At 42.1% G+C, this 25868-nt stretch overlaps 1 protein-coding gene across 6 annotated transcripts in view; it reads left to right on the forward strand.

Moving 5' to 3' along the window:
• Positions 1-25868, forward strand: part of LOC117942658 (plasma membrane calcium-transporting ATPase 1-like) — a 92091-nt gene that overhangs the window by 64557 nt on the left and 1666 nt on the right. For 3 of the 6 annotated variants that reach the window (XM_034868242.1, XM_034868244.1, XM_034868241.1), the window contains 13 exons: positions 12-185; positions 1322-1536; positions 2246-2488; positions 3398-3639; positions 3808-4045; positions 7704-7883; positions 8994-9081; positions 9771-9877; positions 11296-11487; positions 16084-16297; positions 16472-16683; positions 18453-18560; positions 20262-20444. In XM_034868242.1, the coding sequence (XP_034724133.1) occupies positions 12-185; positions 1322-1536; positions 2246-2488; positions 3398-3639; positions 3808-4045; positions 7704-7883; positions 8994-9081; positions 9771-9877; positions 11296-11487; positions 16084-16297; positions 16472-16683; positions 18453-18560; positions 20262-20444 (2396 nt within the window). Of the gene's footprint in view, positions 1-11; positions 186-1321; positions 1537-2245; positions 2489-3397; positions 3640-3807; positions 4046-7703; positions 7884-8993; positions 9082-9770; positions 9878-11295; positions 11488-16083; positions 16298-16471; positions 16684-18452; positions 18561-20261; positions 20445-23370; positions 23582-25868 lie in introns of all 6 variants that reach the window. The other 3 variants (XM_034868243.1, XM_034868245.1, XM_034868246.1) reach the window with 2 other exon arrangements.

A 25868-nucleotide genomic window follows, 5' to 3' on the forward strand; every position in this document is an offset into this window, starting at 1 on the left:
CCCCCCCCCAGCCAAAACCCAGGACGGCATTGCCCTGGAGATCCAGCCGCTGAAGAGCGAGGAGGCCACCGAGTCGGAGGAAAAGGAGGAGGCTAAACCGGTGAAGAAGGTTAATGTAACCAAGAAGGAGAAGTCGGTGCTGCAGGGCAAACTCACCAAACTGGCTGTACAGATCGGGAAGGCTGGTGAGAGACACACACACACACACTTTTTTTTTTAAGCTCTGCTAGCAGTTCCCTCCTGCTTCCAGTGCTTTTGAACACATCCCTGACCTCTCTCTGTACGGTATCCATCTCCTTATCTAACAAGTGGATTTCCAGAAAGGTCAGACTGTTCCTTTAATAGTACGCAAAGTGCTCAGGCAGTGAAGGGACTGGGAGGAAGAGGGTCAGAATGCACTCCCTTTTATTGGATGGATTTTTTTTTTTTTTTCAGGAACATGATTCATCCCGGAAGTGGAGGTATTTACTATGGCATTTCAATTGACCTTAATACACGGAGGGGCTTTTAGGAAGGGCTGGAGGGCTTCAGTTATAAACCACCCAAATAAAATTTGGACCAAAACACTTAGACAGGAAGTGAGCGACAGGAGAGGTGAAGCAGAAGAACACAAGCAGTGGATTTCTTTCGTTCACCTGGTCTCACCTGTTTCTAATTTTACACTCAGGCGTTGTCTGACACACATTTATTAGTCAAAGATTACAGGCAAATATCTTTTTTTTTTTTAATTGTATTGTTATTTGCAGACCCTTCCTCTTAATACCTTTTTTTGTTTTGCATCTAAAAAATATCAACCTCACCGCCTTGCTCAAACATAAACCAATAAAACTTGTTTTGGCTGTGGTTTAACCAGAATCACCACCTGTGATGTCACTGTGTTTTACAAGCCTGATATATTCAAATGTTACATTCAGCAAACAATCAAGTAATTAAAGACTGAATGCATAAGTTTCCTTTATTTGACAATTGATAGTAGAGATGGACAGAAAACATAGAGAGAGAGAGCTTAGTGGATGACATGCAGCAAAATACCAATTGTGATTGCATGGCATGTGTCTGCAAACTTTTGTAATACCCAAAACAACCAAAACACATTTTCTGGCTTTGTGTTAATGGGAGTTATTGGACAGCGGATTGTCCCTAAAAGCACAATGATGTGTTTTGGAAGCGTTACCACAACAAAAGCTACTATGACTACAAACCAATTTTGGGATATATAGTTTTTATTTCACACTGTGGAAACCAGTGGACTCGACATATAAAACAGACTCGTCATGGTTGGAAGGTGTGCTCGTGTCTAAACTCTGCTCCTTCTGACCAGGTCTGATCATGTCGGCTCTGACGGTCATCATCCTCATCCTCTACTTTGTGATCGACACCTTCGCGGTCCAGGGTCGGACCTGGGTGGCCGAGTGCACCCCCATCTACATCCAGTACTTTGTCAAGTTCTTCATCATCGGCGTGACCGTGCTGGTGGTGGCCGTTCCCGAGGGGCTGCCGCTCGCTGTCACCATCTCTCTAGCCTACTCCGTCAAGGTAAGCAGGATTATGGGGCATGTAAGATGATCACAGTTTGAGCTCCTCACAGTATCATTTTTGTTTAGGATTTCATAACAACACTTATTTAATTCACTCTAACCCTCATGTTGTCCTCGGGTCAAATTGACCGGTTTTCCTATATCAATGTTCTTTTCAATTACCCAATTGTAATTACCCAAAATAACATGATTGATTCCACACAACGCTCTTTGGCAAGTACAAATCTCTACTTTCATTAATTTGGGGTGTCTAACTCAATTTTATAGCATTTAGGGGGGAAAATTGAAGTGGTTTTGAAATAGTATTTAGTAAAAGTTGACATATTTCAGTCTGTGATTATCCATCAACATCCATTCTTTTAATTTTAGTCTAAATAATTCCTAATTTCTGCTTTTCTAACTCAAACATTATGGAAAATTACCTATAAATGAGGTTTATTGACCATAAATTTCAAAAATAACTGTAAAACTAAAGTTAATAAGTTAGTGTTACGTAGTGTTAAAAACGTCAAAAAAGTGTTGAAAAATGAGACAAAAACGTATGGAAAAATTTGAAAATTTAAAAACATTGATAAAAAGCGTCAATAAAAGTGTTGCTTTTCAATTTTGAAGGGAAGACAAAACAAGGGTTAAGGTCAAGTCATGTAGTTTTCAAAATTGCTTAAACACAGGCCGCGGCTTTTAACCTGGTCCTCTATTTCTTTTAGAAAATGATGAAGGACAACAACCTGGTGCGTCACCTGGACGCCTGTGAGACCATGGGCAACGCCACGGCCATCTGCTCGGACAAGACGGGCACGCTGACCATGAACCGCATGACGGTGGTGCAGGCGTACGTCGGCGACACGCACTACAGAAAGGTCCCCGAACCAGAAGCCATTAAAGCAGAGACTCTGGAAGTTATGGTCAACAGCATTGCTATCAACTCGGCGTACACCACCAAGATCCTGGTGAGAGCTTCACTGTCCCAGCTGCATCCAACCACAACACCTGATCTAAATGTTATCTTTAAACCCTGTTTAAAAACGCCCTTGAACTGGCAAGATTGGTCATATTTTAGGTTTTTCCAAAAATGTCCACTAGTATAAAAGCGAGTCGTCACTCACAGGACACTATTATGTCCCTGGAGAATTAATTTATTCTAATCCTTAACCCAGGGGTCTCAAATGACCTGCCCTGGGGCCAGATACATCCCACAGGACTATTACATAAGGCTTTGGATTTTTGGCTAAATTTATTTATTTTGTACTTTAGCTGCACTTAACTTTGCAACTTGTCAACATAAATATGTTAGCTACAATCAACAGCTGTGATTTCCTACATTAAAGATGTTGACTAGACAATTTTAAGAGAGCTTGACTAGTAAATTACAGGTTTATTAAGCAGTTAAAATATGTAAATTAGCTATATCTTATATAATCTGCTGCCTGCAACAGTTCTTCATCAGGAAGAGCAACGTCATGAAAAGGAACCCAAAGAGCCCCAAAGCTCAGCAAATTTGGTTATTTGAGTTGATTGAAACAGGATCTAAAAATCAAATCAGCTGTCTAACCAGCTGTCAAACTCCGGGTTAACTTCTGACTTAATATGTGTGCTTGTGCGTGTGACTAACATTCATTAAAATCTAACAACAGCTCTAAATGCAGAAGAAGTCTTAGTTCTCGCTGTTGCCCGTGATGACACAAAACCAATTTAAAAACTCTTAGGGATCTACCTTGCACCCAGCACGGTGTGCCGCAAAGCATCAAACTAGCAAAAGTGGATCTGGACTCACCCTAACCCACCTGCGCCATGCGCTTAGATCATTAAAATAGGGCCCTTAATATCATATCAAATCCTAACCCTTTGTCTCTCCTCAGTCTCCGGAAAAAGAAGGTGGCCTTCCCCGCCACGTAGGCAACAAGACCGAGTGTGCTCTGCTGGGCCTGGTGCTGGAGCTGAAGAGGGACTACCAGCCAATCAGAGATGAGGTCCCCGAAGAGAAACTCTACAAGGTTTACACCTTCAACTCCTCCCGCAAGTCCATGAGCACGGTGCTGAAGAACGCTGACGGAGGTTTCCGCATGTACAGCAAAGGAGCATCAGAGATAGTCCTGAGAAAGTAAGAAAAGGGATTAAATAACCTGAGGATGGGGGAGTAGATGGATGGATGGATGGATGGACAGACGGATGTGTGATTGGGTGGGTGGATGATGGATGAAAGGATGTCATTTGATACCCTACCTAATGATCTCCTCCCCCTCCTCTGTCTCACTCTCCCCTTCCCCAGATGTTCCTATATCTTGGACGCCCAGGGTCACCCTCGCATCTTCAAGCCGAAGGACCGTGACGAGATGGTGCGTAAGGTGATTGAGCCGATGGCGTGCGATGGCCTGAGGACCATCTGCGTGGCTTACAGGGACTTTCCCGCCGATGCAGGGGAGCCAAACTGGGACAACGAGAACGACATCTTGAATGACCTCACCTGCATCGTGGTGGTCGGCATCGAGGACCCCGTCAGACCTGAGGTACTGTGCAATTTAAACTCTGCCCACACAGATATCCAGATGATACCACTTTCTGTAATTAATACCTAATGCTAGGTCATGTTCAGGTTGTTCACTGTTCAAACCCAAGACTGTATAAGATATGGATGTAGTCTCCTGGACGTCACTGATTCAAGAGTCAAGTTAAAGCTCAAAGTGGGGCGGATCCTGGTGGTTCTGTCCGCCATCTCGGCAGTACCTGCCATAGGCAAATCCAAAAGTGGGGAAAAAGAGGTTAAATGGATGGAGCAAAGTATGGCTCAATGAAGCCTTCGGTCTAGCTCGCCTCCTGTGACCACCTGTCACTCAGCTGAATCATAACTACTCTTTCATTGGTACCACACATTGATACAGTACTTGAGTCTCTTCAGTGTTACGGGGCCCCCTCGGAAAACCCAGTAGCCTACTATTTACCGTACTGGTCCTTATCTAAGATAGTGTTTTTACCTAGGAAAAGTGGGGGGGTCTTTGAGGATAATTGAGGTCTAGGCTTTCAGCTGTTCAAGTCACAGAACGTAAGGGACGTTGGCTGTTTCAATAGTCAGCTGTAAACTATAGAAATGAAATGATCCATAATCCATTTTATTTTAAAGTTACAAACAGCTGGTCGAAAAAGCAGAGGGGAGAGACATAGTGACTGACTGAAGAGAGGGAGTGCCCAGCGGCACATAAAATGGGTTCTTGCCGATTCCTCACTAGAAATGTAACTAGCAAGCATCTAAATATCACTAACTTTATCCACATTCATACATGATAAATGATATACTCAGCTCAAAAAGCCCAGAACTCGGAAATAGAACGGAAGTACAACTAGGTGTTGTCATGGAGATGATACACCGTCTAAAAATGCAAACAGGAGAGTGTGTGATTACATAACAGAAAAACGTGATGATGGGATGCCCATTACCAGAGCAGTCTTTCAGCTGAAGGCCTTGGATATATTTACCCATAAATTAAAGGGGCTCTAAGCGATGTAATGCATTTTTTGGGCTGAAACAAGGGTGGGGGGGGGGGGGGGGGGTTAGTGCACGGAAGGGAGGGAGAGGGGACGGGATGAGGAGGAAGGAGGGGTGAGCTAGCCTCGTTTTGACAGCAAGAAGTGTCGTCACCCAACATCTCTTAGAGCACCTTTTTTAATAGTGACACTTTCGTGTGGCCAGGTTGGCTCAGTGGTAGAGCAGGCGCACATGTACTGAGAGGTTTATGGCTCGATGCAGAAGTCCAGGATTTGAATCCGACCTGGGACGATTTCCTGCATGTCTTCCCCCTCTCTCTTTCCCCCCTTTCTCCCCTAACTGTCCTGTCAACAATTAAAGACGTAAAAGCCCCAAAATCTCCTTTTATAATCGGAAAGAGCTCCATGAAAGTTTTAAGGAGAGCTCTAAAATATCAGAACTTTTGGTGCCACTAGTTCCTTTCTGTATATTTATCTAAGGAAACTAAATATTCAGAAAAATGAAATATAGACTATTAGTAAAGCAATGTGTGTGTTTCTCGCGCATAACAATTTCTGATAACTAACTAGTTAACTGTGTATTGGGTGTTGTGTTCTGAGAAGCTTGAAAGTTTAAGTTTGGAGAAGTTATCTTGCTATGTTTTCAGTAAGACGACCATTTTGTCATAATCATGGAATACAGGTTTGGTCTTGTCTTTTAAACAAAGTAAGGCAAACCAATGCCTGTCCACTGTGTATTGGCATTTTTATTGGTTCTTTGTTGCATCATTTTACAGATAAGGGGGCCACATTCATGTCTGTGCGTGCATGTGTAAAGTACCCTCCCACCCCTAAAAAACAAGGCTCTCCCAGCAGTGTAATTCAAAGAATTTTTAAGGTTGGTAGTAATAATCAGCGTTTGCAGTCTGCAGCCGTTTTCACTGGTACAAAATGAGTTTGGCTTAGTTTGAAATGTCCTGCCTTCTTTGTTCCTGAAAGAACAGAGAGAACATGGAGCTCAGGAGTGTAACTGAGCTGATCCGACAGGCTGCTCATAATTATATTAAAGTGTTTGTGCTAGAAAAAACGTGGGGTGTAAACATTCAATAATCCATGAGTTTTTTCCCCTAACAGAAGCACTAAGGTGAGTCGGGGTCAGGTGTCTAGATGCTCTCATGTGTGAAATGAAGCCTGTAATGATGCTCAGAAAGCATCAGTGTTGCTGCCCGCTGCTTTAATGTCAGAGCACGAAGATCTCAGACAGGATAGAAATAAGTGGAGAGCAGTCTGAGTCAGTCCACAGCACAACGTGTGATCTGATGGACACAAAACTCATTACATTTTTCCACTTGAAGGCATAAAAGTCATATTCTAAGAAGAAAAGAAACGCATGTCACAGCTACATACATGTTTCTAAGAAATCCTGTGACCTGACAGTGTGTAGTCTGCACAAACGTACTGTAACTGTAGAAGGGATTACTTCCGCTATCAGACCACTTGCAATTAATGGTTATGGATCATTATCATTATTGTCATTATCATGTCTCGATACACGGCTGTTCAATTTTCAACGTTGGTACACGGCAACTGTAAAGCATCCCGGATCAGCCTGGACTACTTGTTTTGTCCGTGCGGTGAGCCCAGTGTGTCCCACGTGTGTCGAATGACTCGCCCTGAAGCCCTACGCTCCTTAGTTACTCTTGCCACACATGGCAGCTTTCCATTCTAGCGCAGCACGTATTTATTATCAGTTTACAATGATATCAGTTGCCGATTTAAACAGTCGTTCGTCCTTTTTAGCCAGTAGTCGCCTAATTAACTTTTGCTCTGTGATTTACTGAGTCTCCAGCTGACTTGTTTAAAAAAAAAAAAGTAAAGAATTGGTTAGTATAGTTAGTATGGTTAATAGTTTGTTTATGATATAATAACTTTTGGCTGTGGAACACACTGTTCTAAAGCCTCTAAAGTATCGCATATCAAAAAATGCCTCGTCATTTATACCCAATTTCAATACCTAAGGAGTAAATCTCATCGGCATCAGTGAGCCAATCAGCATGCAGATGCTTCTACCAAGATCGAATAATGATTGTGTTTGGCTGTCTAACGTGACACATCCAAAAGATAGGCAGGAAAACTTTACATTAGTCACAGAGACATGGCTCACGTAGTAAGAGCTGACAATACATTAAAAGATTTGTCCCGTAATGTGTCGTTTTATTTTGGTTTTATGAAATTGGCATTGAAAAAAGTATAGTTTAGGAACCGGTATCAAAGTCATGGTAGTGGTATTGGAACTTTATGAACAATAGTACCAGCCCTGGTTTCCAGATTCTTTAACCTTATCACTTTCTGGAAAATGTTGATCATAAAGACAGCCCAACCCCTCCACTTCTTCCCTCCGGTCAAGGCTATCTGTGCGTGGATCAAAGATTCGACGTGTGTTTGTTTGAGGTCTCAGCTAGGATGTGAAGAACAGCAACTGTACAGTGTAGAACCTGCTGCTGTTGCAGGATGAGGCTGGTCCCACATCGTGGCGTCTAAAGAAGTTTTCTGGAGTCTTTTAAACTAAAAGACTCGCCATCAAACAGTCTCACTTGGTTTAAAGATGAGTAAGCTTCAGATCAGAAAGAGAAGCTTGCGAGTTACTCTGACCTGAGTTCATCTTCTAGGCTTCATGGCGTTTCTTTCTGTCTCACACCCTTCCAGGTACCTGAGGCTATTACCAAGTGCCAGCGTGCGGGCATCACTGTACGTATGGTTACCGGAGACAACATCAACACCGCCCGCGCCATCGCGACCAAGTGTGGCATCCTGCTGCCCGGCGAGGATTTCCTGTGTATGGAGGGCAAAGAGTTCAACCAGCAGATCAGAAACGACCAGGGAGAGGTGAGACCAGTGCAGAAATGTGTTTTTGATCGCAGCCAGCGAAGATGTTTAAATTTTTACTTTAAGTATCAAGTTTTGTCAACAAGATGAGTAACTAAGCCTTGAATTTCTTGTTACTTATCAGTCAGTGTATACACAGCATGATATATCAGTAATAAGCTAATATCGGCGGATGCCGTGGAAGTTTTCTGTTTCTCATTCCCTGTCCAGAGCTAGTATTTTCTGGTATTTTTAATGAAATTATGAAATTCAGAACCGCTAACCGACGTAATTCCCCAATGTTGTTTAATATGTTTTTTTAAATCCTGCCCTACTTCAATTGTTGAGCATACATTACATTACATTAAAAACCTTGTCGGTGAACTATCAGGAAAAAAAAAAAAGGAAAAAAAAGAAAAAATATCATTCATTGATTGTATTCAAGGCGAGGTTTAACGAATTGAGATTTTGATTTGAGGTCAGAATGTCCAGCCCTAAGGTAGATGGTTGCTGAGTCTTTAAATAAAGCCCAGACTACCTTTCTACTGTTAATGAATTATGGTTTTCTGTCTAAAAGTAAAACATTTTTTCATAATACAAGAAAAGTGGAGTATTATCTTAAAAGTAGTCTACAGTATATCCACGACACATCTGTTTCCTACCAATTTCTTAGGGCTGGTGGAAGCTCCGGTGGATTTCATGAGGACTATGGTTTACTGCTCCTCAGGTTTCTGCAGGGTAAATCCAGACAGCTAGCTGGACTATCTGTCCCATCTGAGTTTTCTGTTGCACGCCTAAAACAACTTTTGAACGTACACATGTTCCACCAAAACAAGTTCCTTCCTGAGGCTATTTTTGCAGCGGCTCCACGCGGACCTAAGCACCGCCCAAGAGGATTGTGATTGGTTGAAAGTCATGCCTATAAACCAGAGCAGGTTTTTTGTCCCATCCTGGAATGCTTTGTGGACTAGCCATACCCTCCTCCGCAGCGTTGTGAAGGACTGTCTTTAGATGGATGAAGGTTTTATGCTTTCATCACTCGGGAAGGGTGCCATTTCCCAGTATTTGGTACATAGTGTTGTTGCATTAAAAGAATTTGGTGAAACTATTTTTCTTTCTCTAAATTCCAAGGTGGAACAAGAGCGTCTGGACAAAGTTTGGCCCAAACTGCGCGTTCTGGCTCGTTCCTCGCCAACAGACAAACACACTCTGGTCAAAGGTGGGTTCAGTATTTAACCATGTACTGTATCTTGTGTATATTAGGATGTTTTACTGCTGCTTACATGTTTATTTGTCTTTGTATACCAGGTGAGATAGGTGTAGTTATAAGCCAAGTCTCTTATTGGTTGAATTCTAATTTGTAGTAATTGTGACATGTTTGTTTTTAAATAAGTATGTGTCTCTTTCTGTAATGTTCATTCAGTCACTCAGGGTTGCCAGGTTTGTATGAGAAAACCAGCCCAGTGGCCAATAAAACCAAACCCAGACCTGAACTCAAAATATTCCCCTCTCAAAACATATTACACTAAGCCGTATTCTGCTCTTAAAGTTCAACAACATTACTATAATTGCCAAATGTATTGTAATATCTGCAAAGTAACACCATGAATGTGTACTGTAACGTCATTAGCAGTTTGCCCTTAAAGTTCCATTAAGGTCCTACATTTTCCTTTGGTAATTAGAAACAGTATATTATCATAAATAAATAAATTGCTGTTGACATGTAGACCAATTCACTGATGCACAAACTAACCTGTTGTGTTGTGAACTGTGTACTAGTCCGTTTGGTGCTTTTGTGAGAGGGGCACAAAATAATTAACTACAACACTTTAAAAATAGCCTAATTCTGCGAGAAAACACTGTTAACCCTGCACAACACTGACACAGAGTATTTTTGTTGTGGATCAGGTATCATCGACAGCACGGTGGGTGAAACCCGACAGGTGGTGGCGGTGACGGGAGACGGTACCAACGACGGCCCCGCCCTCAAGAAAGCTGATGTCGGCTTTGCCATGGTAACCTCTTCCTCATATTTTCATCTCTTTTTCTCCACAGCTCTTCACTGCTTTACTCATTTGCTGATTTGAGTTAATTAATGCAGCTACATACATATAAGTCTTAAGTTTAATGTCATGGATTTGCCTGTGAATTGGAAAATATATCAATAAATATTGAGCTTGGATGCTCAGCAGCACAGCGGGGGGGGGGGTGGTCACTCTGCTGTCACATTACTCCGCTTATTCTCCAAAGACCAGCACACACACACAGGGAAAACACCGGGACTGATTGTCTTTAATATTTCTGATTTATATATGTCTAATATACAGACAATAATATCACTCCTACATCCTGGTCACATGATACGCTACATGTTATAAATTATATATAAATAAATAAAGCTAACAAAACGTGGTCCCAGATGTCAGTCCTTGAAATATCAATGAGTTTTAGTATATTTAGTAAAATATGCATATACTTTAATGTATGAAAACTAACAATTTTACAAGGCATGCTGCTGTGTTTTAGACTTTTGGATGTATTTCAGAAATCTATTAGTTTTCTATTCATTGCTGCACAATACGATTTTTATTCTCCTCATTCAAATTGTTTATAATGCACTTCCTAAAAATAGGATTATGACATGTCTCTCTAAGAAATGTAGTGACTGCAATTAACCCTGTGAATAAATGGTGTTAGGGCTCTGCTGATCTAGCAGCTGGCTTGAGAAATGCTGTTGCAATGGTGACAATTGATCAGCTGATATTGTAGCCCATACGGCTAAATTGAACATCAGCTGCTTCCTCTGTGTGTTGTTGTGACCTTTATTTACTGAGAAAAGCGTCTCCTGCAGGCCGCTGAGCAGCTGCTAACTGTTCCTAAACACAATACAGAGGCAGTCTAGGGATTGGAACCAGTCACCTTTCAGGCATAATGTGTCCCATTTGGAACATTTTCAGTTTACACCCAAGGGTCCCAGTTTCATTATCACCCGTTCAGCTGGAAAACAGAGAGCCAATCACCTCTGTCTCAGGGAGGGTCCTAACTCTGCATCGAGACACTCTGCAACTTACATTACAGCTTTGTAAAGGCCCAGTAATTTCCTTAAACAGCTGGTCACTGAATTTTTTCTCCTCAAACATCTTTTTATTTAGCAATCATAGTTCACATACATTCCATTTTTGCTTTCAGAGCATTTTTTAAAGGTCACTGTAATTTCTTTCAAATTATTAGGAACTTTTTTTGAATCTCTAGCAGGTATTGGTGGCAGCAGGACGGTGTATGTAGGATTGAATCCAAATAAAGTATATATAAACCATCTGTTCATGGTAATGAAAGAACAATCGTTTTTGGAAAGCAATGGAGCTCTGTGGCACAGAGGAAAACCAGAGGATAAACCAGGATCTGATCGTCCCCCTCTGCTTCTTCTCATCAGGGCATTGCCGGCACGGACGTGGCGAAGGAAGCGTCTGACATCATCCTGACTGACGACAACTTCACCAGCATTGTCAAGGCCGTGATGTGGGGAAGGAACGTCTACGACAGCATCTCCAAGTTCCTGCAGTTCCAGCTGACCGTCAACGTGGTGGCCGTGATCGTGGCGTTCACCGGCGCCTGCATCACACAGGTAGGCTGCAGGCTGCACCCTAAGGATCACTGCTTGTGGTGTCATCACAGTTGCTCAGACAGGTCTGAGCTGACATAAGGAATCTGCTGGTAAAGCTGACATTATCCAGCAGGTTTAAACCAGTCCCTTCCCTCATGTGTTGGTGTTTAGAACTGACTGTTCAGTCTCAGTTAAAGCTGCTATCTTTGTGTTTTTATGGAAGTCCCAGGCTGCCAATATCATCATGAACTCATTCAATTATATTGTCCATTTGTGTGCACATAATATATGACAATGTTACATTTTTTTTTTAATACAATTTCTGATTGGATGTTTGTGGAATTTTCTTAAATACACTTTATTTTCACGCAATTTTCCAGAATAAACTCTGATTGGTGTAATCTAGCCCTGGGCATAACATCCCGTCCCGGGAAAAAGGACATTTCCACTTGATTTTTCCTTAAAACTAAACTCAAATCATGACCAAAATGTAATTGAAAAGTGCTAAAAGTTTAGGGATTAATTTGAAAGTTTAGGTTTCACGTCGTCTACCAATTTAAAAACGTCCATGTCACATCTTTCATTATCATGATGTCAGTGTTTAGCGTTGGAGTACACTGAAAATAATTTGTCTGGATTTTTGTCATTACATTTTTCATCTTGTAAGGAATTATTTTTTAACATGACATTATTTTAAGTTTCATATACTGTATTATATGCGCCACATAAATCTAAAATGAAATTTCATTTTAGCATTGGCACCTCTGGTATCAGCGGTATGACTCTGTGGATGGAAATGTTGATCGGCCCATTACTCCAGTAGGCCGACTATTTGATGGATTGTCTTGATATTTGGTTTCATACGTTAACGTCCCGCTCGGGTTGATATTTAATAGCGTTGGTGATTACCTGCCTTTCCATCAATAGGTCAAAATACTTTTCTTTTTGAATAATTACCTGCAAAACTAATAAAATTTGGTAAGTTAAGCTTAGCGCTACTTAGGCCGACAATGGATGGATGGATGGATGGTTGGATGTTAGCATTTAGCTCAAAGCACTGCTGTGCTTATGTCCAGAGTCAAAGAGCACATCCGCAGACTCTCAGGGCCAGATGTACTACCGCGTAGAAAAAAGCATGGCGAGGTATGCACAAACAGGCCGCCCTGATGTAAAAGCTCAGACTGCAAGTCGCAGGAGCTGAAAATGGCAAGTTACGCTTTTCCGTGTCACGCATGTACATTTGTGGGAGGGTGAAGGGAAAAGTGGGAGTTTCCCATAAAGAGATAGGAGGGAGGCGTAAAGTGCGCCTAATTATGTATTCAGCGGTTTGTACAAAAAACTTCCATGACAGCGCACTTATTTTGCAGAGAAAATTCTCCACCTTTTAAAAGCAGGTGTAAACCTGGAAGCGGGTTTCCTCGCATGTGCATCCTGGTGAAATGGCAGCAGTTATTCGAGTAAGAGGAAGACAGGCCAAGGAGTTGAGCTGAAAAGATCACACTTTTTCAGTGTTACAGGTTGATCAGCCATGCAATATTACAGTTACTGGAAGAAATCAAAGATGACATTGAATCTCTGACTCAGCGTTCACATTCCATTCCAGCAGTTGTTAAAGTCCTCGCTACATTATAAAAACATACAATATTGGCATCAGGGTCATTTCAAACAGTCATAGCATCAGCAGTGGGAATATCACAGTCTGCACTCAGCCGTATCACTGCTGAACGCTTTGCTACAGCGCACATACATTTTCCCACCCCTAATGCCGAAATAACACGCATCAAGCAGGATTTCTTTGACATCACCCATTCAATTGCGATCAACTTACGGTATAATGAGTGGAGAAAGGCGCTGATTACCCAATTAAGTGGAGGTTGGGTAAATAAGACGTAAACTGCGGGTTGGCAGTAGTTCAGTCCATAGGGAGTTGGGTCGGGAATTGGAGGGTCACCGGTTCCAGTCTCCATATGGACCAACATGTACGGCGTGTGGATTGGTGGCTGGAGAGATGCCACTTCACCTCCTGGGCACTGCCAGGTGCCCTTCAGCAAGGCACCGTACCCCCAGTCTCATAGTAGTTGGTGAAATGGTCACGTTATTTAATCTATTGATTTGTGTACAAGTCACGTCAATGGCATTATTTTTGTGTGTTGATTACTAATTTTGAAGTAAAGTAAAGTGATCTCAGAACGATTAAGGTAGCGAGTAGTATCAAAAAGCCTGAAATCCCTGCAGGGAGGGTGGTCGGGGTGGTGGATGGGTCAAACAACACAGGACTTTCATACTGAAAACCAGGGGTTGCGTCCCTTGTGTTGTAGTTCCTTTCCACGTTGTTCTATTCCTGAACGCGCATGATGTCCCAGTGCAAGTTGTCGACACTGTCCCGCATTTGGCGTTCCATTTCTCCGTTGTCGCGTTACCTAGAGCAGCCCAGTGTAGTGGCAGTTTGTGAAATGGTCAAAAACTGGCGTGAGGGTTGGTCCCTGCCATCAGCTGATCCAACCATATTCAGGGTGCAGATTTGAATGAAAGCTTGAGAACAAATGAGAGTTGTGTAATGTGGTTGCTGTGCTGCATTCTGTTGGGGAATCTTTGTGGATTTCTGTGGATTTTTGATGTTTAGACAGGAACTGTAGCTCACGTCCTGATAGTTATATTGAATGTTGTGTTTTCTGCATTTGCTTTTCTGCAATTTTCCTTTTGATCAAGTTTCCACAAGAACGAGAGAATGCCTGAGCGCTGTGAGGAGAGGAGGCAGCCGTGTCACATAGTCTTTGTTTCATAATGTGTCTCTAATCAGGAAACGTAACTCCTGGCACAACAAAAAAAAAAGAAGTAACTAACGGCTGTGTATTAAATGAAAGGCTCACAGCTGGCAGGACAGATAACTAACTGGGCTACAGAGTCGAGAGCACAAAGTAGGCTAAGATACAGCCTGAAACCATGGCAACACGTTGCCATCATAATCCTGCAATATAACGGGAACTCAGCAGGTCTGTGGTCTCTGTGCTGTGTTTACACATTGATCATTCGTCACTTGGTCTCTGTTAGACCCCTGGCATGTTGGTTCAGATCATTAAAAGATGGTGAACTGATTTGTCTTTATGGTATGTACAGAGGAAGGTCTCTGGAGCGTAGGGTCCAATGAAATGGGTGTAAATGCGTTTTCCTTCTTATATGCATTTAACTCAGTCTAGTGGACAAAACTATTATATAATTGGTTATTATAATGGTAGTATGTACGTAAAAATATACATAAATAATATGTAAATCTCTATTTTTAAAGCACAAAACCTACTCAAAGGAAAACTATCAGTTATACACATCAAAGTATGTTTACAGGTGTTGAAGAGTACTACTGTGTGTAAAAGAATTTGTATAAAGCTGTTTTGGCTCCAGAGGGAGCTGCAAAGTCTTATAACGTTCCTCAAGGGATGTCCCTTCAGAATCACTTCATTTACTTTATTTCCCTCTGGAAAATTGTTCAGTTACAGTTGCTCACAGACAAATTTAAGACATACTGTAAATAAGAGTAAAGTAACATAGCTAGTGGAAAAACTAAAGTCAAGTAAAATAAGACTAAAACAATTATGTTGCTAAGCAATGTACAGTATATTTTTAGTAGAATATTTCCCGTAAATAGAAACATGAGTTTTATTTTCGGTCCTGAAAAACATGCAGGAGAAGTGGAGGTTTGTTCTTCAGTCCTGAGTACTTTCTGCAAGTCTCTTGGTTGCATATGGGCTCAACAACATCCATCAGTACAGTACAGTACTTCAGCCAGGAGCACTTTGTCAAAATAGATTAATTCATCTGCGGTTTGTATTTGATGGAATGCCCCTCTTTGGGGCCTCCCCGCACTTCCAGGTGCATACGTGGAAAGCATGAGACAGGGAGAGCACACCTCCCGGCCCTTCCACGTGCATGTATGAAAAGCCTTAAGCAGGGAGAGCAACACTGCAGGATCCCCATAGGGTACAGAAGAGAGCGGCATCGATGACAGAGACGCAACATTGATTAAGTCAGACAACATGAATTCAAAAGGAGGAGCTGGGGTTGGAGGTTGGTTTCAAGCTCTAGCAGAGATACAGCAAGGTAGGCTGGGAAAAGAAGTTTAAATAGAGCGCTGCTGGGAAATCCAATCAAAAGAGGGACTCAGCTGAGCCATCAGCTGGTGTGCTGGCTTAGGAACTCTGAGCTATGAGCTGAGCTAATAGCCAAGCTTGACTCCGTGACCTGGCAGAACTTATGCTATGCTTCATAAATGCCATTGGACATTATGCTTGGTTTAACAAACGTACAAACATGTCTTTGAATGTCTCTGTGTTGTCCCGGCTGGGGTCAAAGGGCTGCAGACACAACATTATGAGTTGAAACTCTTAAACTGGGTTGAGACCGAATGTGAAGTGAACTTTGTGGCGGCGAGATTGCAAATGAAGTCAAACCGCTGTTGAAAAACTGAGGTAAAAAAGGTGTTTAAAAATGATTTAATTGGAAATGAAAGATATCCCAAAGCTGTATTACTCCAAATGTGCCCTGAGGGAGGCGTGTTAATGGTTGTGTGCTTTGCGTAAATGACACTCCTGAACTCACTCCCAACCCCTCCCCCTCCTGCAGGACTCTCCTCTGAAGGCCGTCCAGATGCTCTGGGTCAACCTCATCATGGACACTTTGGCGTCTCTTGCTCTGGCCACCGAGCCGCCCACCGAGTCTCTGCTGCTGCGCCGGCCGTACGGCCGCAACAAGCCTCTCATCTCCAGGACCATGATGAAGAACATCCTGGGTCACGCCGTGTACCAGCTCGTCATCATCTTCACACTGCTCTTCGCTGGTGAGTTTAACAACTACCAACATGCAAAGGGGAAAAAATCCAACTGGACAAACCAGACGGGTTACGAAAAAAATCACGTCTGTGAGAGATTTAAGTTTTGGATTTATTGTATGGTTTGGAAAAGTCAGTATGTGAATCCAGTTCAGAGGAAATTCATATTTGTTTGTTTCTCAGGTGAGTCGATTTTCGACATCGACAGCGGCCGCAACGCTCCCCTGCACGCGCCGCCGTCGGAGCACTACACCATTGTCTTCAACGTGTTCGTCATGATGCAGCTCTTCAACGAAATCAACGCCAGGAAGATCCACGGGGAGAGGAACGTGTTCGAGGGCATCTACAAGAACCCCATCTTCTGCAGCGTAGTACTGGGGACCTTTGTCCTGCAGGTAACTCCCCCACCACCGCAACCATCATCTCATACATCATAGTCTAATCCAGAGATTCACAAACGGTTTTTAACTTAACCTCATTAAACTAGGTACATGGATTTAAATTAAAGTGTAAAACATGATTAGATCATTAATATAAATCGAGGGAGGAAGTGGCACAGCGAGTTTTATCAGCTGATGATAGCTTCATAATTGCCTGCTAGAAGTGAGTTTGATAATCAGGGAGCTGAACAGAGTTGCAGGAACATATTTTAAAATTGGGGATGCCGACAAGTTTCCCAGAGTAAAGTTTTCAGCCAAAGTTAACCAAACTGTATCCATCACAATTTGTTGAACTGTGTAGAGATTCAATTCATTATAAATAGCCTATCAGAGACAAACATTAGCCTGCCATAGGCTACTAATCCCGAAACACCAAAACATAATAGCCAATAATAATAATTTATTTCATAGCCATACTGTCAAGATGAAGACAAAATACCTATTTATTAAAACAAAGGCACTGCGTGGTGTCAAAACAGTACTAAGGCTTTGGTGATAAAACTGGGACGCAGGTACACGCTCCACAAGCGAAAAAACGATCCGCTAGCTTAGCTAACGACATTAGCTTCCTGGTCGTCTGTTGCTAGCAGGGTCACTCTGGGAGTGTGAAGGTGTAGAGGTGCTGCTGCTACTTCTTTTGGTTACAGTTGCAGTTTTCTGCCTGTGGTCTTTTAAGCTTTTTAGCCTGGGGTTGATTAACAAAGAAATCCAAAATGTGCTTTTGTGCCATGGCTAGCTAACTAGTGTCAGAGGCCCAAGGCGCACCTCGCTTTTGGCAAAATCTGCAAATTCAGTCTAATCAAATTATCTGTTTGTCTCTTACTTACCAAATTTTAAAATGTATTACATTTAATTTGTAATGAAAACGGGTAGGTTTATATTAATAATAAATGTATTAAAAAAAAAATTTTTTAATTATGGTTGTAGTAGTTTGTCCTTTTGCTAGGGGGTGCTGCAGCACCCTCTGCACCCCTAGTTCCCATGGCCATGGGGCTGAAGCTAGGCTGACAATATACACTAATTTGTGTCAATAAATCCCATTAAACTCTCAAAATCAACATCTCTCAATTACCTGTGACTTCCCTACTCTAGCTGTGGCTCTCAGCCTCAACCATTATGGTTTCTGCTGTAGACATAAACCTTTCAAAACCGCTCAATTACATAGTTTCATTTTTACTAAAGTCTCAGTTATGAACGTAAAACCGCTGGTCACTGTAGTTTTTAATCAAACCAACAACAAAATAGCATTTTTGTGGGGCGTAGTTTGAGTAGCGGATCAACCCCAATGAAGTTCTCTAGTGAGTATTTGTAGGTTTGATTCAAAAGAAACTACAGTGTGTGTTTGAGGTAATTAAGGAACATGTCCCCCAGTGCAACAGAATGGCTAATGATGCTGTTTGGAACACAGGAAGAAGACTTCTCAGGCTTTGGAAACACACACAGACAGGTGTTAGTCAGATCAGTTCTTTGTTAGTTTAGGCCTACACATGAGATTTGTTTAAAATAATTTTTTAAAAAATGGTGGCGCCTAGGTAGCTAACCTGTATAGCGGTTTACTCCTCTACGCAGCCGCCGCAGGTTTGACTCTTCAGCTGTCCTGTATAATAAAGGCCTGAAATGGCCAAATTATCTTAAAAATAAATAAAATATTAATAGGAGACCAGTCTTTTAAGACTGAACCATTACTCAACTAACATGTCCCGTACGTGTCTTTTCTTCCTCAGATCATCATCGTTCAGTTCGGAGGGAAGCCCTTCTCCTGCACGGCTCTGACCATCGACCAGTGGCTGTGGTGCGTTTTCATCGGTGTGGGAGAGCTGCTGTGGGGACAGGTGAGACCAGAGCCAGAACCACAGGGGTTCGGACTTCAGAGCTAAATGTGGAACACCAGCTTGAGCTCTAAAAACATAACATAAACTGGTACTGGGGAGAAGATGAAGAGGTGGATACATCCGGTCTGTTGCTGCAAACTGTTGCCTGTCATACTTCTGCTGCTCTGCAGAGTTTCCATCGCGACCATCGCTATGGTAATGGGCACAGCACATGCAAGCAGCGCGACTCCCGTTTGCGTGCACTGAGGGAAAACAAACCCAACGTGTCAGTCCCTCTGTGGACGTACACAAACACACCGTCACATGCACGATTCTGTTAACGTGTACACACAAAAAAACGCACACACGAAAGCATACAATATAGAAAGAGTTCAGTCACAAGGAGCCTGGTGGGTTCAGTTGGAGGGCAGAGACTACAGAGAGACAGAAACAGACTGATCTGAAGTCTGTGGCTTATTTTAGAGCTCTTTTGTTTTATAACAGAGCGAGAAGGTGACAGAAATATAAAAAGCCGATGTGCAGCAGGAGGTGTGCCTCTCGCCTCTATTCTTCTCATTTAATCCAACAATGAATGGTATGAAACAGTACAGGTAATAAAATATAATGTACAGTAAAGTCAGTACACCATAACATCACATGTCCATTTGATTAATGATAATAATAAGATATGTAAACATAATAGAAGTAAATAATAAACAAAATACATAATGCAAGGTTTTCATATACATTGAAGTACGGGGGACAAAAAGAAAAATGGTTAGGTAAGGGGACGTAATTTAATGTCCGCAACCAACGTACAACCACATCTCGTGTTGTAAAGTTATTTTATTCATGAAATTACATACTTGAGGGCTAATTCGGGGTCAGTTTTGAATCATTTAAAATTGTCTTCATCTGTTGAAACCCCAACTGAGTTGGACTCTGTTTCAGCAGTCGTCTGTCACTTTCCCTTTTAACTTTTCAATAATATATAATATTAAAATACAAGATAAAGAAATCTCCTGCTACCTTTTTGCTGGCTGGATACTCGCTAAGACAGGCTTTGCCGGTGTTACACCAAAATCTGTGACCCGTCAGACTGTGTTACTCTAGCTCCGTGCCGTGAATCCTTTTTTGACTTTGCGGGGAAAATCCGACCCAGGTCAAAGGCATTAATAAAAACTATATAAAAATAGCGTGCTTTTTCATGTCTTGTTAGCTCTTACCGGTCATTTATGGTAATCAGATGGAAAATTACAGTTTAAGAATTTTAAAATGTATGTATAGTTGGTGCAAGAAGCGATGGCTTTTTGATATAAGATTTTTACGAGCAATATGTAAAAGACCAAAATTAAGGTCATTCGTTTTCATTGCTACAGTAAAAAAAAACAATTAAGGTTATAGAAAATGTTCACTTTAAAGAAAGTGGTGAAAATCTTTCCTTGTAACTTGAAAAAACTTCATGAAGCTATTCATCGTAGATCAAGTACCAGAATCATTATATCCTACATTTCCCATAATGCCACCGGAAAGCATCTTTTATTTCTAAACCCTTGCCTGGTAAATACAGCGTCTTTTAAACTCCTCCTCCCTAAACGTATCATCTTCAAGCCCAAGCTTAATGCTGAGTAGATTTCATCTTGATAAGTCGACTGACCTTGATGTGTAAAGTCAGCGGAGTGATCCTTTATCTAAATAATGTTTAAATGTTTTCATTCTCAGCTGATCTCCGCCATCCCTACCCACCGCCTGAAGTTCCTGAAGGAGGCGGGCCACGGCACCACCAAAGAGGACATCCACGAGGAGCATATGACGGAGGGCGCCGATGAGATCGACCACGCCGAGATGGAGATGAGGAGAGGCCAGATCCTCTGGTTCAGAGGGCTGAACCGCATCCAGACACAGGTATGCCCGCCGCACACCGCCAACACCAACTATACCTGTAACCGCACTTTTTGTTTCAGGTTTTTTCGGATATTACATTTCCAAAGTGGTGATTTAAATATCTGTTGTGTCATAAAAGCATCAGTTGCCATAGTGATGCAGGGGGCTCTGGAAGAAAAACCATGCCTTTTTGGACTTGTTTTGTTTGTTTTCATATCAGTTTTTGTTTGTCTCGCAGGGGAATTGTCATTTAAACCTGCATTGCTGTCGTTGGCAAAGAAAACTTGAAATCCTACTCAGCTAATCAATCGTAAATAGGTACAGAACTGTGTTTCAACAAGACCACGAGGAGAGACTTAAGTAACTAAAACCCTTTCTGTCAAGTTATAAGAGCCGCAGATTTAAACAGGACTTGGCAGTAAGACGTTTAGATTAATAGCTTAAATGTGTGCCACTTTGGGCTCAGGGTTTTTGCACAAAACAGGTAAATCTTGATAAGAATTATGTCAGATCGCCGCAAGAAAAGGACCTTTTAATTATTGACTGACAGATTGAATGGTTTCTGATAACCTCGGAAACTACAAGCAGTAATGTTAAATAAAAACTACATACATGCACATACATGAGGCTCTATTGCACAATAGTGTTCCTGTCCTCAAGACAGAAAAAAGCATACCTCTTTATACATCACTATATATTTATACCACACTAAGCAGCTAATAACACGTCTCCACTCAGAGTTTATGTAACTGCGAACCAGAGGCTGAGGGGGAATAAAATGTTTCTTGGATTAGAGGCTGGTACTTTAGTGGGGACTTATTTTACCCAACTCTGAAGGAAACTATTAAACACTGGGAGTGAAAAAATGTTTTTGGTGTGAAATGCACATTTTATTTGCTGCTCCGGTCAGACGCTGAAATAGAGCCGATGAACTCTTCCATTATATTTGAAATCCAGTTCAGACGAGCTGATTGGCTATTTGTGTCTCTGACTGGAGCCTCATGTCAAAACCGTCCTCCACGTTTAACATGTTCAGCCACGTGTTTGTGGTAGAGGAAAACACAGAGTGTGAGGTTAAACCGGAGATAGTTAACACAGACACTGTACCAGTAATTGCTAATTTCACACTCTGCTGCAGAGCTTTAGTACAAAAATTAAGGACGGCATCCAGCGTGGGACAAAAGGCTCCCTGGATACTTTTATTTTTTTATTCTTCAGCCAGTTGGTGTTGGTGGTACACAGCAGCACCTTCACAGAGCCACCTTCCCTTGTGACTCATCTCACAGTCTGAGACTGTGTGTGTGCGTGCGTGTGTGTGTGTTTGTGTGTGTCATCCTCCTACAGGATACATATACACTCACTGAGCATTAGCATGTCCACAGGCAGTCCTATTCAGTCCCAATGGGGTTCATTAGCCTCGCTCACATCCACCTACAGTAACAACAGCCGACGCTCCGCACACACACGCACACACACACACACACACACACACACACACACACACAGTCAGTCAGAGAGGTCAGGTGTTTAACTCTCAGCAGTGGACTAACTTATAGTTATTGTGGCCGCAGGATAAACACATTTGAATTCCTAACAACTGATATCTTCTTCTGGTCTTGAGTTTTTTCTGTTTGGCCCTGTGACAAAGACTCAAACTAGCAGACAGAATATCAGACTTGACTGGCGTCTTGTTCCAAATGTGTCTTTTCCAGACACAACCAACAGTATCTTAACAGTAACAGTCTCTGCCTGCAACAATCAGATTTACTTTTCCATATAAATGCTTTTATGATAAATATGATGAATAAAATATTTGTTTTGCTTACACAAAGCGGCCAAAACCAGGTTTAAAAGCTGAGGTTCAAAGCTCATTCTTGACCTGGAAACAGTAGCTTACGAACAGAGTTAGTAGTTGGATGAGAAGTTCCTAAAAATTGAATTGTAAACCTCTACAATTAAATGACAACTTGGTAACCTCACCTGCCTTATAAGCTCATGGGATGTGGTCTTAGGCTACAGAACGGACAGGCGGGTGCAGACCTGAGATGGAAACCCTTATTCTGACGCGCGGAGTGTCAGAAAAGAACCTCCACCTGGCCTCCGTGAAGCCGCGGGGCGTCGTGAAAGAAGGAAGTGATGCGTGGAGCACCAGCAATAAAGCTCTTCTGTCTCCATCGTCAGACACGCTGTAGAGAAAAGTGGAAGCTCTCTCTTTTCTTTTCATGTCTGTGTATCTGTAATATCAGTCTGTCATCCTCCTGGGATGGGAGGATGAGGGGATGGAGGGGGAGGCAACGAAAGGCTGCAAGCTAATTAGGTTCTTATCTCTCCACGCTCCTCTTCCTGTCCTCCTCCTCTCTAATCCTGGTGGGCAGCGTAATGCCGCTCAACGCCTCGACAGTCCAACACAGTGGGGGAATAATTGGTACAAGCAGAACCTCGCTGCCCAAACTTTATCAGTCATTCAGAGTGGCACAATTTCTCCTCTTCCTCCACGGCTTCTTCTCTCTGAGTGCTTTTTGAGAAAAGCTCTTTATTCATTGTTGCATTTCTTCAGCTATTCCTTCGTTCTACAAGAGCTTCCTCCAGATTTCCACAATCGTCTTTCACTAACTAAATAACTGCTTTCTCTCTCTCAAAGTGTCCTCGTCTCCTCACTCCTGTTCTCGGACTGGTGCGTTTTGTCTCGTCTTTGTTTCATGTTCTTCTGTGTCTTCTCTGTAGCTGGTTTCGACCAACTTCATGATGTTTTTATGCTGCTGAACAAAGTTAGGTCAAGACTTTTCTGTTCTTTTGTTCTGCACTGTGGACATTAAAACTGTCGGTCCGTCCAGCCTCTTAAAAACTCTCTGTAACCTCTCCACAGTCTTTCCTCCCTTCCCTTCCCAGTTCTTCCCTCGCTCTGTCTCTGCTGTCTAACGGTGTGTTGTGGCTGTCCTTCCTTCAGATGGATGTGGTCTATACCTTCCAGACGGGCCAGGCGCCGGTGCCCGGCGCCCTGCGCCGCCAGCCGTCGGTCGTCAGCCAGCACAATGACGCCACTGCCGCCAAAACTCTCTCTAGCCCCACCCACTTGGGGCTTAGCCCCTCCTCCTCTCTCGCCAACTCGGCCGGGGCTCCGCCTCCTGCTGCTGCTGCTTCCTCCTCCGCTGCAGGCAGTGAGTCGGTGACCAGAGGCCAGCTAACACCACGCTTCACCCGGCTGGACTCTTTCTTTTCTCTGTGTTTGAACTGCATGAACGCTGCATGACTCACCCACACTAAAACACTTCTGTCATCTACTCATCTAAAAGATCCAGATTATTATCTTAGCTGTTATTATAAACAGCTGACCGATAAAACAGGATGTGAATAACATGTCCAAGTTGTTTTCGTAATATTAGGGAGTTTAGTTAGCATGTGATCATGAGTCACTTCAGGAAGTGCTAAAATGACCACTGACCAGTAAAGCTGGCATCAAATCAGGATTGGTATGTCATCATTCTATAGTGTTTTTTTCATTCTTTTAATTTAGTAATTTGCATGTCAAAAGACATATAGTAAGTAAGTATTTGAAAGTGATCCACTGACAAAATAGCCACAAATAATTACAATACTAAATAGTTTTTATAGCACCCCTTAAAACGCTCCACTAATCTCAGAGTCTCCTAAATTGCATTGTCTACAGCTGCTTCACAATAAAAGCCTCCCAAAAGGCTTTCCAGTGGAAAGCTTTTAATGTGAAGGAGCAACAACAGGAAATGCTCAGTTTGCATCTGCGATAATTAAAACAGAAAACAAACCTCTGAAACAGCTGCGTTTAAGAAAAAAATAAGCAGTCAGACCAAAGGGGGGGTGGGGGGGACACTTAGACTCTTTTTTTTTTTCTGGGAGTGAGAAGAAAAGATGGATTTCAAGCTCACATCTGTTTCTTAACCCTTGTGTTGTCTTCCCATCAAAATGAAAATCAACACTTTTGTTGATGCTTTTTATCAATATTTTTTAATTTTTCTTACCACTTATGATGCAATTTTTACTCATTAACTTTAGTTTTACAGTTATTTTGGGAATTTATGGTCAATAAACTTCAATTATAGGAAATTATACCTAATGCTTGAGTTAGAAAAGCAGAAATTAGGAATTCTTTAGACTAAAATGAAAGTATGTTGATGGATAATCAGACTGGATTATGTCAACTTTTACTCAATACTATTTCAAACCACTTCTTTTTTTAGTGAAGTCTTTTACCAAATCCTATAAAATTGAATTAGACACCCCAAAATTACAGAAAGTAAAAGTTGGTACTTGCCAAAGAGCGTTGTGTGGAATCAATCATGTTATTTTGGGTAGTTGAAAGAAAAATGATACAGGGAAACGGGTCAATTTGACCCGAGGACAACATGAGGGTTAAGCCGTAGTTTAGTATAAAGACTGAAAGCAGGAGGAGGAAACGGCTAGCTTTGCTCTGTCTAAATCTTAAAAATGCACCTCTGAAGCTCCCAAATCCTACAAAACCAAAAATGTCAAATACACCTATGTCATTTTTTTTATAAACAAATTATATATGCGTGAGCTGTTTTACGTCTTCAGTAGGAACCAATGAGCTTGGGGCTCAGTGCCACAGACAGAGTAGGGAATTCAGGAAGGAGTTAGAGATGGACTACATAGTTGCTTTTTAGTCTGAAAACCATCTAAAAGGGAACATGCAGATAACATGATCTGTTTCCATACTGTGCTTCCTACGTCACCTTCCTCTGCTCTAGCTTTTTTTTTACTCCATCTTAATCGCTTTCCCTATTTTACTTCACCCGGTGCCGCCTGCTGCCTCTCCTGCATGTTGTGGAGGTCTCTAAATGCCTCTATAAGCCCTGATGTGACTTGGTGCCTGAAGACTCGATGACAGATCACAAACTGTTGGCCGAAGCTGGGAATTGTTCTGATTTGTGACAGAGTGAGAGAAAAAAATCCTTCTCTTTGTTGTTGTTTTTTCTTCTCTGAGGCGACGGCCATGGCACCAAGATAATTTTATGAGTTAATCCCGAGCAGGGTTAAATCTGTCAGGCTCAGCAAGTCTCTCATGGTTTAACAGCCGAGAGCTTTTTAGTGTGCATGTGTGCATGTGTGTGTGTGTGTTGCATGTATGCTTTAAGCTGCAGTTCTCAGTCTGCAGCTCTCCTGTGGTTCAGTAATAGAGAGCTTTGAACTGTAGGGTTATTAATTATGACAAAGAGTGTCTGCTGGTGCGTATAAATCAGTGTGATCAGCTGCAGCCTCTGTGGATTCATGACAGAGGAAACGACTCGAGGCAGAGAGAAAAGAGCAGCTAGAGGACAAAATGATTCTGGCTGTGAATGTGATTTAGAAATACTTCCAGTGTGCATGTGATTGTTGTTTTTCCCAAGCGGGTTTGTGTGTTGTATACTGGGGCCGGGTATCATTGTACGAAAACTCTGTACTGGTGCTGAT

The sequence above is a fragment of the Etheostoma cragini genome, chromosome 4, assembly GCF_013103735.1.
Source record: "Etheostoma cragini isolate CJK2018 chromosome 4, CSU_Ecrag_1.0, whole genome shotgun sequence".
In the NCBI taxonomy this organism is placed as follows: domain Eukaryota; kingdom Metazoa; phylum Chordata; class Actinopteri; order Perciformes; family Percidae; genus Etheostoma; species Etheostoma cragini.